Below are 17,575 nucleotides of genomic sequence, written 5' to 3' on the forward strand. Positions count from 1 at the left end.
TATTGAAAATAGTGTACCTTTGGTGAAATTTAGATGGAGTTGAATTTGATAAGGGAAAAACCTAGCATTGGCAGAAAAACAACATTGGTGGAAGACAACCTAATGAAGATGGAGAAAACAATTATGACAACATAGGGCGACGACATTCACTATCGTGTAAAAGGTTTATATGTTAATGAAGAAATATGAATCACATAGAGGCTCTGTAACAGACGGTGAATGAAGTTGAGTGCGAGCCTGCGTTAGGGTTGGTGAGCGAGAAAGCGTGCTACGGAGACCAGGAGATGAAAAATCGGCTAAGATTCTTTGAAGTTAAAGATATGGCCGATGGATGAAGAAGTATGAAAGTGAATGCAAAATGAAGAACGAGAAATTAGGGTTTAGGTCTTGTTTTCCTCATATTAAAAAACATAAATTAATAAATAAATAAAACAAATGGAGAAGCTGGAAAAAATAATGAGTTAAAAAATTTTAAAAAAAAGAGAGAGAATTAAAAAAAATTAAAATGAGATTGAATACGGTTAAATAGAGGAGGACAAATCGCAACGACAACGTGCTTGAATTCAATTTATTTTTAAAAGTTAAGTAAATAACGGCCTTTAAAACCGACATTTTTGGATTAACAATACGTCGTTTTCAGAAACCGTCGTAATATACAGTAAAAAATGGCGGTTTTAATAAACGCCATAATAAAACCGCCATAATTTACGCATTTTTTGTAGTGATTTATGACATAACAAAGACCTTAAAATAATTAGTTTGTTTAATAGTACAATGTGAGACCATATTAAACAAAATGACATTAATCTTAAAGTATGTGTAGTCAATTTTTAGTGTCACATAGGATAATAATGATGGATAAAGACTATTATGTGAGTAAACGGATAATTATATCTAGCTGATTATAGATATAAGATATTAAGTCTTCACATATGCATAAGTATTATGAATAATATTTACACTAGATTGAACCACTATGAGAATATTACATAAAGTGACATGTAAGTGTAATAAGTTATTCTCATAGTAATAGTGTTGTATGTCACCCTTCAACCTGATGACCATAACAGGATGACCGTAAAGATGGTTGATAGGTACTACACAAATCATGTTGAGGGACATGAGTGGCCTAGATGTGATTTTCATATCTCACATGCATATACGAGAGTAATATGTGGCCCCCTTTATTGAGTATGCCTAGAGCATAGACTTTGTCTTAGGCATTCGTATGCCAATTTCAAAATTAAGTTTGGTGGAGGAACACAAATTAGAGACTTAATGATGACAGCTGCAAAGGCCACATATTTCCAAGCCTGGTGCTAAAATGAAAGAATTGAGGGTGATTAATGTGAAAGCTTGGGAGTGGCTGTCAAAAATACCTATAAAGACATGGTGTAAGCATGCCTTTTCTTTTTATCCCAAATGTGATGTATTTACGAAAAAAATTCTGAGGCATTTAATAGCACTATATTAGTTGCCACAAATAAACTTATTCTAACTATATATGAATGGATAAGAATCTACTTCATGAATAGGAATGCCAACTTAAGAAAAAAAATGATTAATAAATAATAACATATGTATAATAGAAATTATTTTATAAATAGATATTGCACTTATAGATACTTCATGTTTTATTTTTATAAATCTTTTAATTAAATAAAATATCAACTAGGTTAATCAATGTCCAGTTCTGATTCATCAACTTTAATTGAATACCATTAGCCATTGAAATAAGAGGGTGTCTAAGAATTTTTCTAAAATTATTAGGGTATATTTTTCGTTATTAACATATCATTTTTATTTAGTTAACAACCCAACAATTGCTTATGTCACATCTCTATGTGTAAGGTATTTTATTGAAATAACAATGCAACAGTAGCAGATACATTATGAAATTTGGGCCTATTTAAAATTTATTTTAAATGCAATTATAATGTAAAATTGCTTAACACATATTTCGAAATCATTTTTTTAACCGTTTAAATACATATTAAATAAAAATATTTGATAGTTATATTTAATCGAATGTATGTGTAAACTTATTTTCATAGTTAATGCATACAAATTAAAATGCATTATTTATTATCATGTTGCACTTCAAAGGCTTCCTTCAGCATGGTTCTTGTTCCTTCTTGTTTGAAGAACTCTTCTAGAAACTCAGAAAAGTGATACTTTTTATATTTGGGAGGGTGTTCTTCATCTATTAGTTCTTGAATTGGACCAATTATCGTGTCCAGATTTGGCCCAAAGAACATCGCCATTGACAGTCGTTGATTTAAATTGTTGGTAACAGCTCTGTGAAGTACGCTTTTGTATCTTCCATTGCTCAAAACCTACATATTAAGTTAGAAATTATACATATTACATTTCAATTATATTCAAGTGATTCCTCAAATATGTATAAAAATTTACATTATTTAAATAAGAGGAGATTTAATTAAAAAAAGGAAAGAATAAGTGAAAATCATTGAAGAATTTATGTGGAGAAGGTTTTGGGTGTTTAATTATATATTCATATTTAAAAATCTCTATAGTTTGAAGGAATTCAAAATTAAATTGTGAAAGGATTTGAAAGACTTAAATAAATTCTTCGATTTTATTTTATATTACTTAAATATTTTGAAAGTATATAAAATTAATGATATATATTCTCATTTATTATTCTTTATAAAATCATTCTCTCAAAAAAATAGTAGGGTCTTCTTCTTCCCAAACTCTTCATTTCTCTGCCCCTCCTAATTCGCAAACAGAACAAAAGGAGAGGGTATGTGAAACAAAAACAAAGATTAATAATGTAGCAACATACTAATATCCAACAATAAACCACAAACAAAGAAATAAATCTCTCAATTTTTTTCATTTAATTCTTTCGTTTTTCAAAGTCATCTCTTTTGTTTTCTTCCAAATTTATAAACAAAGTTTAAAAATCTATTTAAGAGTTTAAGAGGGGAGAGAAGTGGCGAAAAAAAGTAAGATGAAGTGTAAGGAATGAAATTATTTGACAAAATATCCCAACAAATAATAATCCAACCATTTCAAAGGAGTTTAAATCTAACATTCTATGTATTTTGGTCATGGAGATAATAAGTAATAACAAAGGTGATAAAAAACAAGATAACAATGATGCATCCTAATCCTAATACTTCAAATGAAAAGCAAAGTGTATTTGTTAAAAAGAAGAATAATTTCAAATATTAGTGTGATAGCATTTGAATTATATCATTGACTAAGGAAGATGAGAAAAATAATAATGAATATAAAATCAGAACAACATGATTAAATAGATAAAAAGTTGATAAATTTTACTTATAATTTATGATAAAATAAGGGAGTTTTTTTTCTCTTCTTAGACATAAGGAGTATTAGATTGTATGTATTCATAATTCCTTCATGGTTACATTGTAATGTTAAGCTATATTTGATTTTACTTAATAACATTTTTCTCTTTTTTTAATAACTTTTTTTCTTCTGCACACAAGGCTTTGCCATATCTCGAAGGTCTGCTACATCATAAACACTGACTACCACCACTTTACTAAGGACCACCACCATTGTGGTACCGCTGCCACCCACCAGAGATCCATTGTCGATTTTTTCTAATCCTGAAAATATATTTTCTTACTTTTTATTACTGTGGTTTTACGCATTCTTCTACAAATTTCCGCCTTAATTTTAAATTGATGGTGGTGTCAATATACCCATCAATCACCTAGATATTTTCTATCCAATATTAAAATCACTATTCCACAGCCTTGATCAAGTTCAAGCCACACTTGAACCTTGATCTTGTCACACGCATCAACTTGCACTTATCAACTTTTCCATAAGTATGGTTCTTCAACCATCTTTGACTCTCTTTGCTTTCAAATTCCTCTCTAAAGGTCTCTACTTCTTTTTGTATCTTTCAGCCACATCTAAAGCATAACAACCAAAGGCAGCATAGTTGAATCCCCGAGATTGTACAATCTTCATCCCTACCTTGTCATGATTCAAACGATAATCATATGCCATTGTAAAATTTCCTTCACTGTAACTAGTATCCCTAGCAAGATCCTCCACCCCTAATTGAATCTTCTTAGTCATATTTTATGATACCTTCATCTCCATGTCTTAACCTTTCTTTCCCTTACAGTCTTTAATGAAAGTAATACATCTTTTTATGATGAACTTTGATCCTGTGAATTTTATTTTCCACTGAATATAACCATTCCCACATTCTGAAAAACCATTAAAGACACACTTTATAACCTTACCATCAAGTTGGACTGTGTTGATTTACGCAAACAACAAAACTTTGAAGATCTTTAAATTAGAGTAGTCTAGAAGTTTTCTACTCCAAACTCCATAGGTGTTTGAAAGTATACTCATGTGAATGGGAATTTTCCGATCAGGTAAGTTGATTTAGCATCAACCTTATACTAGAAACTTTCTCGCAACTCAACTTATAACACCATTCTAGAAGCCATCAAATTTGTTTTTATCCCTTGTCCCCTGCAAAGTTCATTAAAGTTCTATAAAACAGCCTCAAGGCATCTATCGTGCCTTGACCTGAAATCTGATAGCTTGTTCTTATCATAAAAGTCTTTACTAGCTAATGATAAATGATCAATAACATTGGAACCATATAAAATATATAATCTACATATTTTAGACCCCTTAGCCATGACCACTCTACCGTGAGAAGTTTTCAATACCCCATGTTCAACTTTAGTATAGTAGCCTAGATCATCAAACATACTTATGAACAAAAAAATTCGGTTGGACTCGGGAACATACCTTACATTGCTTAAAAGGAACTAACAGTCATCAAACATTTTAAGTTTGATTGTACTAACGCCATTAGCCTTGCTAGTCGGATACTTATCGATTCAAACGACTTCACCATCTTCTAGATTCAAGTCTTAAAGTATTATTTCCTTAGGCAAATGTGATAAGAGCATATTGAGTCCATAACCTACATTTGTTCACTCTTAAAACTCGAAACTACAAGTGCACCAGCATTCTCATAACTATCCTCATTTCAGGTACCTACAATTTAAACAGAATTTTCATTGTCCTCCCTTTTGGGACAATCCTTCTTAAAGTGGCATTTTTTAAAAAATAAAGCATTTTAACCTTGAATTATAAAATCTCCTAGTTTTATAAATCCTTATACTCACATTTTCTCCTCTTGGGACACTCAGACCTTCACTACACTCGTCAATCTTCAAATCTTTCACCTTTGAGAATTCCTTGGATCTCTCAATAGTTTGGACTTAATCCAAAGTAATATTACCTTACTTAATATAAAGAAGGGGAAAATTGAAGTTCTCAAATGATATTGGTAATCATCTTGTGAAAATTTTTAAACTATTCCACTTTATATTTTTTCTCTACCATATTACTCACTTGTAAACTTAACCCATTTTTTCATAGTATGCCTTGTTGTGAAATTGAAAGGTTTAACCACAACAAGACCGTTTAAAATATAACAATAATATTAATTTTGTTTGAGAACTATGATGAGTGGGATAAAGAATAAGGGCAACTAAAATAAATTACCTCAAGCACAAACTAAGCTACCAAACAGTTTAGGCAAATTCACAATAAACAAGAGAAGGATAAAAGGTGTTAGCACCATGGTTTTAGGATTGACAACAATTTTGCTAAAAAATAGTTCACAACAAGATGTTATGGAAGATGTCCTAACAAGCTGATCAGGTTCATTGAAGACAGGTGTTCTAACAGATGTTGTGACATGTTGTACAAAAACATCAACATAGGCTTTTTTAATTCTTGACAGATTTGTTTTGATTTTGTGAGATTCCTTTTTGATATATCTCACTGACTTTCATAGGTCACTAAGATTTAATCTGGAACAAGTGATTTGATCTCCAACTATACATAAGTTTCTAAAATTGGATATTGAGAGAATTTAGAAAACTTGATGTTTTGTTCCAAGACTTAAGGAGATTTTTTTGCATAATTGGTGCAGCCCTCAGCTTGTGGATCAAGTAATCTTTGAGTGAAGATTTCAAAACCCATGGGCTGCTGAGGAGTATTTAACGAGAAACATAAACCTAATGTAATCAAGCTTTCACAATTTTGTAAAACTAGGGAAAGTCTAGAGTCTTAGGTTTTGAGAGTCTCTTGTGTTTTTGTAAGTCACCCTTGTATATTTTGATACATTGAGGTAGACTGATTGTTTTCACTCATGAGCTTTTAAGCAAAGAGTTTAGTATTGTTCTTAGTTTAAGCTTTTAAGCAAAACTATTGTTTATTAGAAGTGTAAGCTTCTGTTTTGTTTCTTGTCACTGGTTTGTGACTATTTTTATTACTGAAGTGAATGGTAGGAAGTGAGAGGGGGTCTCATATCTAGAGGGTTCTAGGTAGAAGTTGCACAAGGTAGTGATTAGGTGATAAATTATAAATTGGAGTTGTTTAGGCTTTGAACTAACACTACTAAAAATATTACATTTGGTTACAAGATTTTATATCAGGTATGAAGATAACTGATGTGAAAAATATATGTCAAATAATCTTACATCAGGTTTTATAATAAATTGATGTGAAAAAAATTTGATTTAGGGATTTTACATCAGACATTTAATGGAGCTGATGGGAAATATATAGCAAAATTAAAAATCCAATACACGGTGGCATTACCGTAAATAAGGCGAAATTTTTTTATTAAGGCTTTTACATCGGGTGATATAATACCCGAAGAGAAAAGTCTACTAGAAAGGGATTTTCCATCGGCCCATATAATACCCGATGGGAAAAGTCTACCAGAAAGAGATTTTCCAACCGTATAATACCCAATGGAAAAAGTCTCCCACTATTTCCAACTAAACCCTAGCCTCCTTACTCACAAAACATATTTCTTTTCTTTCTTCCACCTGCACGACCCAGAGCCTCCTTTACTCACAATCCTAGATGTTCTTATTGTTTTCAAACCATAAACTATTATCCCAAATTCTCCAATTCATTCATCCACTATTATTCCAAATTCAACACAGTAAAACAATCCTTACATAAACTAACAAGGCAAATTGCTAGATGTTCTTATTGTTTTTGTAGATCGGAACAAAGAAAGGGGAAAGAAAGTTTCACAAATCCGACGGAGCTCCAGTGTAACGCAGGCTTCAACACCACACGGAACCGGAGTCGTTCTGGCCACCGGAGTCGCAACCCCCGTTCATGACGTCGAAAGGAGTCGGCCGAGCATCCGCGACGATCAGACGCATCACCGCGAACACCACCACACAACCGCCTTGCTACGGCGTGAACTCTTCCGCTACTGTCAAGTTCTAACATCCAGGTTTTTATTTTTTGACTCTCCCTCTTGAGGTGTGTTGTTGCATCGTGTGGTTGTGATATTGTTATGAGAGAAGTAGATACTTGGATCTTTGGTTTGCTTTCTATTATATGATATATGTGTTGTTATGTGGGTTGCTGTTATCATCTACTACTATTTTAAAAAGGGTTGTCATGTATTGCTTCATAAGTGGTGGGATCCAAAGGTTTTAAAAAGTCAAAGTTTTTTTAGAAAACAAAGAAAAAAGAAGATACTTTAAAGATTGAAATGGATCTCACATGTGACTATTCTTCTTCTTGTATAATTTTAATTTTTTCTTTTATCGTTAGTTTTTTTTCATTGTTTAAGACAAAAACACAAAAAGGAATATATTAGATTAATGGGTTAAATAAGTTTTTGGTCCCTGTAAATATCTCAAATTTCGTTTTTAGTCCCTATAAAAAAAATGTCGACATTTAGTTCCTATAAAATTACTTTTTCATTCACTTTTGGTCCCTTTAGAGGGACTAAAAGTGAATGAAAAAGTAATTTTATAGGGACTAAATGTCGACATTTTTTTTATAGGGACTAAAAACGAAATTTGAGATATTTATAGGGACCAAAAACTTATTTAACCCTAGATTAATTTGTTTTTTTTTATACAAACCATAGTAAATATTAATCAAGGTAATTGCAAATGATATATATGTGAGATAACAGTTGTTTTGTAAAATATTTATGACTTGATTGAACAGCAGTGTAAGATGTGTGTTGGTTCATGATGAATATAATTGAAAAATAATATTTTCTTGTTTATTCATATTTTGTTCAACTGTTGCATGATTCAATTGGTGGAAATTTAATTGATGGATTCACTTTAAAATCTATGGCTGAGTTATAGTCTTGCCATCAAAATTTGATGATTCTATTTTTCTTAGAATTGAATTCATTTGGAGATGAAATTATCTAAGTTGAAATCTTTGGAGATGAAAATTGTCTTTGGAGATGAAATTATCAAGTTCAAATCTTTTCAAGAATTTAGTGTATATATACACTTGTCTAGATAATTATTGTTAGATATATATATATATATATATATATATATATATATATATATATATATATATATATATATATATATATATATATATATATATATATATATATACACACACACACACGTCTAAATATATACTTGTAGGCGTCATAATGATTTAATTATGTATGCATTAATTTTGAAACATAGGTATGAATCGTAGTTGGATGAGAGTTAATCGATTAAGTGTTGATTACGAACATGTAGTGATGAAATTTCTACAGTTTACTAAAAGTAATGCTAAAAAAGATCTTCCTCCTACTAAAAGTAATGGTGAAGAAATTCTCCGTACGCTTATTCTCTGTCCATGTGTTCGTTGTGCAAATCAAGAACCAAAAAAAGAAAGAAATCATGAATTATCTAATTTGTGAAGGGATTTGTCAAAATTATACATAATGGATATGGCACTGTGAAGTAGTAGCAAAGTCAAATGTGTCCCAAAGAGATAATGTTAGTGTAGAAATGGATGATCGTCCGGAAGACATGATGCGTGATATTGGACAAGATTCGTTTAAGAGGGCACATGCGTATTCATGGGTAAGTTTTTATGAAATTCTGGAAAACAGAGTTTGAAAACAGAGTTTGCCACGAAGATAAGTTAATGTTGGAAACCAGAGTTTGCCACTTACTACCACTTATTCACGGGTAAGTTTTTATGAAATTCTGTTTTCTATTTTTTAATTTTGATAACATAGATATTTTATGTGACTTTTGTATTTCCATACACATGTACAGACAACATTGGCAATTAATAGTCATGTGTCCAAGAGACAATATTGTGGTCGTCTTTTGTTCACTTCATCGGGATACTGATAAAGCCACGAAGAAAATTATTACAACGTAAGTTTATCTTTTATGTGAATTTTGTTATAATATGTTTTTTTTTAATTAGTGATTTTTTTTTTGAAATAGTGCTTTATACGTATTGTAGGTATTTGATGATCCTACAGAATTAACACAAGAAGATTTGTATAATTTGCGACTCCATTGGACAAAATGTTTCTTTGAGTTATATAAAGAATAACTTTATGTTTCTCGTGGATGCATGTTGGTTTTTCAAGTGCGCGAAAGGACTTAAATGGTTGGATATTTGTTGTGTTGTTATTTTGTAGTAGAAAACCGTGTGTGAACCTTTCTTATCATTTTGTACACTTGTGTATCCTATATTAATACTTTTGTATATTTTGACGAATATATATATGCATCTTAGCTATTTGGTGCAATTAAATGTGGTCTGTGTGCTGTGGGAAAAATGAGCAAAATAGCGACCTAACTTTGGTTTGTGTGGTATTTGAATCTTATATGGAAAATTAGGTACAAAAAAAATTACAGGTTAAAATAGGAAGAATAGGAAAAAGAATAGGAAAAACAGCCATTATATGTTTAAAAGCAAAAAACATATTACATCGGGTATTAGGAAAACCGATGTAAAAACCAGTCTATTACATCGGGCAAAGTTGAAAACCGATGTAAAAACTATCTATTACATCGGGTAAAGTGGACAACCGATGTAATATATGACGTATATTTTTTTATAAAAAATTGCATTATTTTTCACATCATACATTTGAATTCAACCGATGTGGTATGTTAACTTTTCACATCGGGTCTTGGCCCGATGTAAAATGTCTCAGACTTATTACATCGTCTGGCTTTACATCGGGCCCAGGACCGATGTAAAAAGTACTTTTCGCCCGATGTAAAAAGTACTTTCTACACTAGTGTAATACTATCATAATGGATTTCTTTCCTAGCTAGGTAACTCTCAGAGTAGGTGACGTTGCACCGAACTGGGTTAATAATTGATTGTGTTCTTTTACCTTATGCAATTTAGTTCTGCATAGTTTCTATTTTGGTAAAAGTGTTTTCTGTCAGTAGATGGTGTCATAACATTTGTCTTGACATTGTGTTGGTGTTGGGACATCGGTCTTCACATCTGTATTGCAAGTGCCAGAATTTCAAAAGATAGGTACATAAAGAATTTGTTTACCTAACTCTATCGATTTGATTTACTTTGAGAAGAGAATAGCTTTGTGATTCACTCTACGTTCAAAATTTGTTACAAGAGATGACAAAAAGGGTAAAAGAAAATAGCCTCGAACGTTCTCAATTACAAACCATATTTTTCACACAAAGTATTTCCTAATCTCTCCAACTCTCTCTATATTAATCACATAAACCCATAATATTTAGATGTGTTTCTCAATCTCCTTAGATACCTCCAATAATCTCAAAAAAAAAAAACTCCAAAAAATTCTACTCTTGGTTTTTCTAACTAGGATCACCCCTTCCTTCTATATTTTTCTCTTACTGACAGTGATAGAGAAGTATATTTATAATATCCCCAAACTCTACAAGGCCGGATATTCAAAATGGGATAAGAAACACCGATTCGTTACCGGTTTGATCTCCGAGCTAAGCTAATCTATCTCGAGATTCGAGAAACAGTCAGACTGTTACTTCCGCATAGATTTCAACCCTCTGCTTACCACAACATCGCCGCCCTCGCCTAGACTTTGACCGTGGATGTTTTGTTAACAACCAGCACCACCACAGTGCCTCTGCCACTCACTGGAGATTTAATGTCGTTGTTGATGTGAAGCCTCCACCGGCCGAACTTCGATTGCCGTCGTTTTGCCGACGACCAACGACATCGAGGTGCCACCGCCACCCGCCATTGTTTTTGCCAATCTTATAAATATGTATTCTTATTCTATATCACTTGAGGTTTTAAGACATTTGTACCGATAGAATTATAAATATCTTAGACTGGAAAGTGTTGGTATGTCCTGAAGTTATGACTTAGTTGACCGGTGAATTTGGCTAGTAAGACTCACACAAGGGAAAAGCCAAATTTTTTTTTTTTTTTTTTTAACATGCTTCATCACTATAAGATCTTAATTAACCAAGATAGTGGGAGTGGAACGGTAGATAGAAAATGTCTTGGAAAAGCACACCAATGAATGAAACATACCTCAATTTGATCAGCAAGGTTGATAACAAAAGCATTGGGAATAAAAGGTACAGAAATCCATTTCCCATCTTTCTTAACTTGAAGACCAGAAACTTCTGATTGCAAAAGTACAGTGAGAGCATTCAGATCAGTATGCTCAGTCAGACCCATGGTTAACTCCGGATCTGGACATGGTGGATAGAAATTCGATTGTGCTCTTTGTCTAGGCTGCTCACCTAACTTCTTCAGCAAACAATCCTCCTCTAACCCAAGTCCTATTGATATCAAACCTAAAAGCCTGCTCCCCAATGAACCAATCTCCTTTGCATATTCACTAAATGCCTCCCTGCAAAAGAAAATGTGCACAAGCATAAAATAACTATCTATGTTAGCTTATGATCATAATTTTTACAAAAAGTTTTGTGACCGCATATAATTTATACGAAAAATAATTTGACTTTTTTTTTTGTTATACGGGGTTAGTAGATTAGTCAAATAAGTAAAACCAAACATATATAATTTTAGATGGTAGATTCAGTTGGAAAATTCCTTACATGTATTGAGTTCTAATTTTTTCTGGTAGAAAAGAAATGAAATCATCATTAGGATACCATGGATGAGCAAAACATTCACTCCAACATTTGACCTTTTCTCCACCTTCAACTTTAAGGTAATAGTTGAACAATCTTGCACTCTTGGTATGATCTGTTGAATAGAGACTCTCTCTTTCCTCTGATGGCAGTTCAAAAAAGTCAGTAATTGCTTTCATCATTTTATTAGAAACTTGTTCGGGAACACCATGGTTCACGATTTGAAAGAAACCAAACTCCTCACAAGCCTTTGAAATCTTGTGAACAACTTCCAAGGATGAATTGTTGTCATGACAGTAACTTAAATCAATTATGGGGATTGAGTCTAAAGATTTAACCTCTGAAAGGTTTGGTCTTTTGTTTTGTGGGAGGATGAATTTGTTGGGACAAGACTCATTGGCTAACTGGAAAGACTTCATCTTGTTTACTAACTGAGAAATGAAGAGAAATTTTATATGCAAACTCTCCAAATACAATCATAGGCCTTATTTCAATTATTTATTAACAATATGTGCATGTTTTCTAACTGGTTAATAATCAACTATTATAGTTATTGATTGATTCTTGGTTTTGACTAAGTTACACAAGCTATTGCCTAAAAATGTGTGAATGGTTTTTAAATATATAGTCGAAGAGAAGAAAACAAAACAAATTTATAATTTATGGTAGCATGCAGGCCGGCTGCAGCCCGCCAGAATTGATCAAATGTAAAGGGGGAATTATTAGATTATTATTCACTCTTTCTGGTCTTATTTATTTATGCATCATGTGTATTAGGTAGATAAAATCAAAACAACAAAGAGTATATGCATATATCACAACACATAAGTAACACTTATACTACATATTAAAGGTGTGTCTGATATAACAACACTGATACATATATTTACTTATGTTTAGTACTTTCATTTTTTTTTAAATAATACTGATATCGACGTATCAATGTTAGTTTCGTGTTTGGGTTAGTAATTCATGGGTCTCAGCTGTTGAGGCTCCCAAATATTCTGCAACATTCTCAGAAACCGCAGCAACATTATTCAACAATGAGGCTCCCCACACCAACCATCCCGTTTCTACTTGTCGATTTTGAGTTTCAGCCATGTTTTTCAGTCGCTCTTCATCTATAATTTCAAGCCACCTCTTAGCCATGAACTCCTTAATAGCCTCAGCGCCTTGGTTTACAACCTCTAACGGAGGAACAACAGTCGGATTCTGGTCCAGGTTCAACTTTGTTAGTTTATAAAGCCTGCAGAACGCGCAGGGAAGAGCTCGGACCTGGTTATTGCTCATGTCTAGCTCCACCAAGTTAACCAGACCACCAACTGTTTCTGGAAGCTGCGTCATGTCATTGAAATTACTACTGATGTTTAGATATTCGAGATTTGTTAGTTTCCCAATAGATTGAGGTAGGCCGTGAAGCTCGTTGAAATGAACATCAAGATATCTTACAGATTTCATTTCTCCAACGGATAGTGGAAGAAACCGTAACTTGTTTAAATGGATTGAAAGCTTCTCGAGGTTAACGAGTCCGTAGGGCATGTTCGTTGGCAGACAAATTAAGTTGTTAAAGCTTGCATCTAGTTCTACTAATGACCTACAATTTCATCGAAGAAACGCTTAACCGAAGAAACAAAATACGAGAAACAAAAGTACTGCAAATGTTAAGTTTGAGAAAACTGTGGTTTCTAAATAAACAAGTACCTGCAAAGAGAAATGGATTCAGGAAGAGCAGTTAGTTTGTTTCCTGACAGATTAAGGATTTTTAGATTGGTTAGCAATCCAATGCATTCTGGTAGAGACTCTAAAAGATTTGATGAAACATCAAGCTCCATGAGCTTTTTTAGGCTTGCTATTGAATCTGGAATCACCTGTTTTGAGGACATGAAGTTATTCAAAACTATAAGCTACAATAAATAAAATTATATGTATTTTCAAATATGGACATGTATTAAGGAACATAAAAATGCAGAATGCAGTTATTTCATTCTCTTGGATCTGACTTGGATAAGTAAGTAAGTGTAATCAAAATGATGTACATAATTAGTCATACAATTTTTATTAGTCCAGCATGCAATGCAACTATATTTTCATAAACTCTTTATACATGTGTTATTTTCAACTCATTTCCATAAACTAAACAACTTAAATAAAAGAGTAATATTGTATATCTAAGAAGAGCATACACCTTTAGGATTCGACGTATCGCGGTGTCGGACACACGTCGATATCCGACATTTCTATAACACTCAATCGATATGTTTCGGCAAACTCAAACAAGTGTTAGAAAAGTTAGACAAGTGGCAGAAAAGTTAATCAAGAGTTTTCTAGAACAACGATTTATTTCTATGATTCGACATTTTTTGAATCGGTATTTGACACTCATATGACACTCAGACAACACTTGTCGGACAATTCAGATAAGCATTTTATTAAAAAAATATTTTTTTCTGACACCTCTTATACATTTCGTGATCAAATCTCACACAAATTTAAAAGGATTAAACATGTATAAAAACTAAGGTTTTAAAGACTTTCGCGATTTCGATCAATACAAGTGTTGAATTAGAAATTGCGTTTGTTGCAGGGTTAATTAATTACAATTTATTCTTTATCATAAAATTGATGAATAATGGTATCGGTATCGGTACAGTTTTGTCCCGGCCATTATTGAGGTAACGGACTTTTTTAAAATATTTGAAACAGTATTATCGATGAAGAATTAAATATTTTTATTTTGATTAAAATATTTTTAACTCTTTTAAATAATAAATAAATAAATAAAACTCGAATATGTAGCCGCGTTAATATCCTATATTTTTTACATTATTGGGTATCTCTGAGTGAGTGTCTATGTACGTGTTGGAATTCTTATTAGCCACAATTATTTTCATATGCTATAAGTTAAGCGGGTAATTGAGTTTATCCCAACACGTCTATATGCTATTTGACAACATCCATAAAAAAAGTCCAAAAAGGTTTAGCCTTGAAGAATAACACAAACACAGTACATACTAATATAGAAATAAATAGAACTCAGAAGAGAATGAATACCTTTAACTGATTATGAGACAAATTAAGAACAAGTAAACCCTTCATCTTCCCAAACGCCTCAGGAAAAATCCTCAACTTCATCCCAGAAAGATCAACTTTCTCAACAACCTCACCCTCTTCGGCTTTCCTCAATATCCCAACAACTTCTTCATTCACTTCATCACCTCCTTTCACCGGTTGCTTCACAAACAACCCACAAGCCTCAACCAGCTTCTCCTCAGCAACCCTCAACTGCTTCACACACTCCTCATGCATATCGTCCACCCTCAACAAAGCCTCATACACGGCCACGTTGGCATCGGTTTCAGCGACTTTAGCACGTGAAGCGGAAACAGAAGAAGGATCAGGACGAGGACCGAGGGTGTTAAGAAAAGAAAGAGTGTGTGTGATGTTGAGATTGGAAATGAGGTTGGTGAGTGAAGGTAAGAGCTTCGGGTTGTTGAAATGAGGGAAACGGGTTAATAGATTTTGATGAAGCTGTTGTGGAAGAGGTGGATAGGTTTGAGGGTGTAGGTGGTTTAAGAGGCAGCAGAGAATAGGAAAATGGTTAGGATCCATTTTTGTGCATGAAGAAAGAAGAGTGAAGGTGAATGCGATGTTTTAGGTGTTGTTTTGTAAAATGGTTTCCGGTGGCTGCTAGAAATGGCGTTTGGATTTGTTGACTAATGACTATATCACTATACTATACTACTAGTGGTGGGAAAATTGAAATGGTCGTAGGTTGCTTCTTGAAGTAGGTAAGGGGGCACTCGTCAACCCTCCCGCAAGACTAATTCTATGGTTGAATAAAATATACCAGTGAATGATAGCTCAACTAATTTTTACTCCGTATTAAGTAAGTTACACGTTACTAGAATTTGAAACCGGGTACTCAAATTGTATTTGAATAATTAATAGTTATAACTATTTTGTTTCCAAATTTAAAGTATACATGTGAATGATTAACGGGAAACTTCTAGACTCACACAATGGATGACCTTACACCGAGTATTTCATGAATATAATAAAATAGTCAAATTTTAACATTTTCTGATTCCACAGGCTGCACCATGGTCTTCCCACAAAATTTCACATGGATGGTTCCAAAACCTTTGTTCTCTTCCAATTTCTCCACAAATCATGGCGGTTACAAAACATAATCTTCAATTCTTTTTCCAATCGTTTCCTACTTGCGGTTTCAAAATTGGAATTTTCTCATTCCAACCCTTCTGCCTTCCTCCCATTTGCAAACCGTGAGATTGCATTTGAGAAGGCAGATCCTCACTCATTACAATTACTATTCTCTCCCTTTTCCCATGTCTCAGATCAATCCCCTCACTCATTAACACCACGATCCTCTCTGTTTTTGTTCTTTAGATTTTTTTTATGCTGATACTTTTGATTTTCGTGTTTTTTCACTATGTTGATGAAATTGAAGTTGTGATTTGTTTGATCTGTTTGCAGATTGTGTTATTCGAGTTTGTTAGGGTTATCATGAACCGATCAAAACAACACGTTTTCGGAGGTGTGCGGTTTCAACATGGTAGATTTGTGGTGTCTGCATCCTTGAGGAAGACTTGGATGCTCTCAAGTTCATCTTAGATGTCATTGGAGTCTCTTTCAATCCCTACTACCGAAGTTTTTTTCTTCTTTTACAAATTGGCAGAGTTCTTCCAAAACAAATTGGACACATAAGTTATAAAAATTAAAACAGGTGTCCCTGGACAACTCTAATGATATATGATATACTATTACTGTGTTGGATCACCATCATGAACATTGATAATCTACTTTTAACTTTCAATATTGTTTCTAATTTTTTGCCCTTGTGCTTTCAAGCTAAACCTAAATTCCTTCATTTGAATTAAAACTAATATGTGTCTTTAGGATTCTTGTCGCTCTGATGTCAAAGATATTGTGAGAGTATGTACTGAAGCCGGTGTTAAGGTAATTTATATTGAAAGGTTAATATATGATTGTCAATTTTACAGTCCTTTACATTACAAATTCAATGAATAATAATCTTTAATTAGGAGCCTTAAAGATGTTTGAGTTTTGTTTGAAGTATCCGAAAATTCAGGCTTGACATTAAGGTTGCACCAAGTTTTTGCGAATCTATACGCATTCGCAAATCCAAGACAGTGACTTTCACTGTTAAATATTTTGTTGGAAGCCACACGATGGAGAAAAAGCATGTTGTTGTGCGATATCACGGGAGCGTTTAGGCCAGGATCTTTTCGATACTCAGCTTGGTTGCGGTTGCCAAGCGAGATTGATTCAACAGCTACAAAAGGGGTATGGGATTTGAACCGTGGTTTGTCTGTCATTTTCACATAAAAGATGTGTTTTGTAACTGTATGTGCGTATATATGTTCTGTATGTGCTTTGATTTCTAAATTATGAACAAGTGTTGTTTGGAAAGTGAAGAATTGTCTATGTGTACTTTTGCTTGAATTGGCAGCGAGACTGGTGAAATTATGGTGACACCGTGATTATGTCAAAAACCACGGTCCTCCAGGGTGATTCTGCCAAAACCACCTTCAATCCAAACACGCACTAAATCGTTCGTCAGAGTAACTATGATATGTACACAATGTGTGCATTCTTTACCGAAGATCTTGTAAGGT

General features: G+C 33.1%; 2 protein-coding genes and 1 long non-coding RNA gene across 3 annotated transcripts; 1 reads left to right on the forward strand and 2 right to left on the reverse strand.

Moving 5' to 3' along the window:
• Positions 1-1,915: 1,915 nt before the first annotated feature.
• LOC131650603 (protein DMR6-LIKE OXYGENASE 1-like) lies at positions 1,916-12,338 on the reverse strand. Its single transcript, XM_058920307.1, has 3 exons — positions 11,883-12,338; positions 11,350-11,674; positions 1,916-2,336 (listed from the first exon to the last, which is right to left on the reverse strand). The coding sequence occupies exons 1-3, from the start codon at positions 12,335-12,337 to the stop codon at positions 2,079-2,081; spliced, it is 1,038 nt and encodes a 345-aa protein (XP_058776290.1). The 5' UTR covers position 12,338; the 3' UTR covers positions 1,916-2,078.
• Positions 6,760-9,743, forward strand: LOC131650604 (uncharacterized). Its single transcript, XR_009298322.1, has 4 exons — positions 6,760-7,303; positions 8,749-9,020; positions 9,111-9,215; positions 9,307-9,743. It is a non-coding gene; the product is annotated as an uncharacterized LOC131650604 (long non-coding RNA).
• Positions 12,339-12,842: 504 nt separating the features above from the next.
• On the reverse strand, positions 12,843-15,770 carry LOC131650602 (plant intracellular Ras-group-related LRR protein 3). The gene is made up of 3 exons (XM_058920306.1): positions 14,970-15,770; positions 13,620-13,786; positions 12,843-13,512 (listed from the first exon to the last, which is right to left on the reverse strand). The coding sequence occupies exons 1-3, from the start codon at positions 15,525-15,527 to the stop codon at positions 12,864-12,866; spliced, it is 1,374 nt and encodes a 457-aa protein (XP_058776289.1). The 5' UTR covers positions 15,528-15,770; the 3' UTR covers positions 12,843-12,863.
• Between the last annotated feature and the right edge of the window lie 1,805 nt (positions 15,771-17,575).

Source organism: Vicia villosa, linkage group LG2, assembly GCF_029867415.1.
Source record: "Vicia villosa cultivar HV-30 ecotype Madison, WI linkage group LG2, Vvil1.0, whole genome shotgun sequence".
Taxonomy (NCBI): domain Eukaryota; kingdom Viridiplantae; phylum Streptophyta; class Magnoliopsida; order Fabales; family Fabaceae; genus Vicia; species Vicia villosa.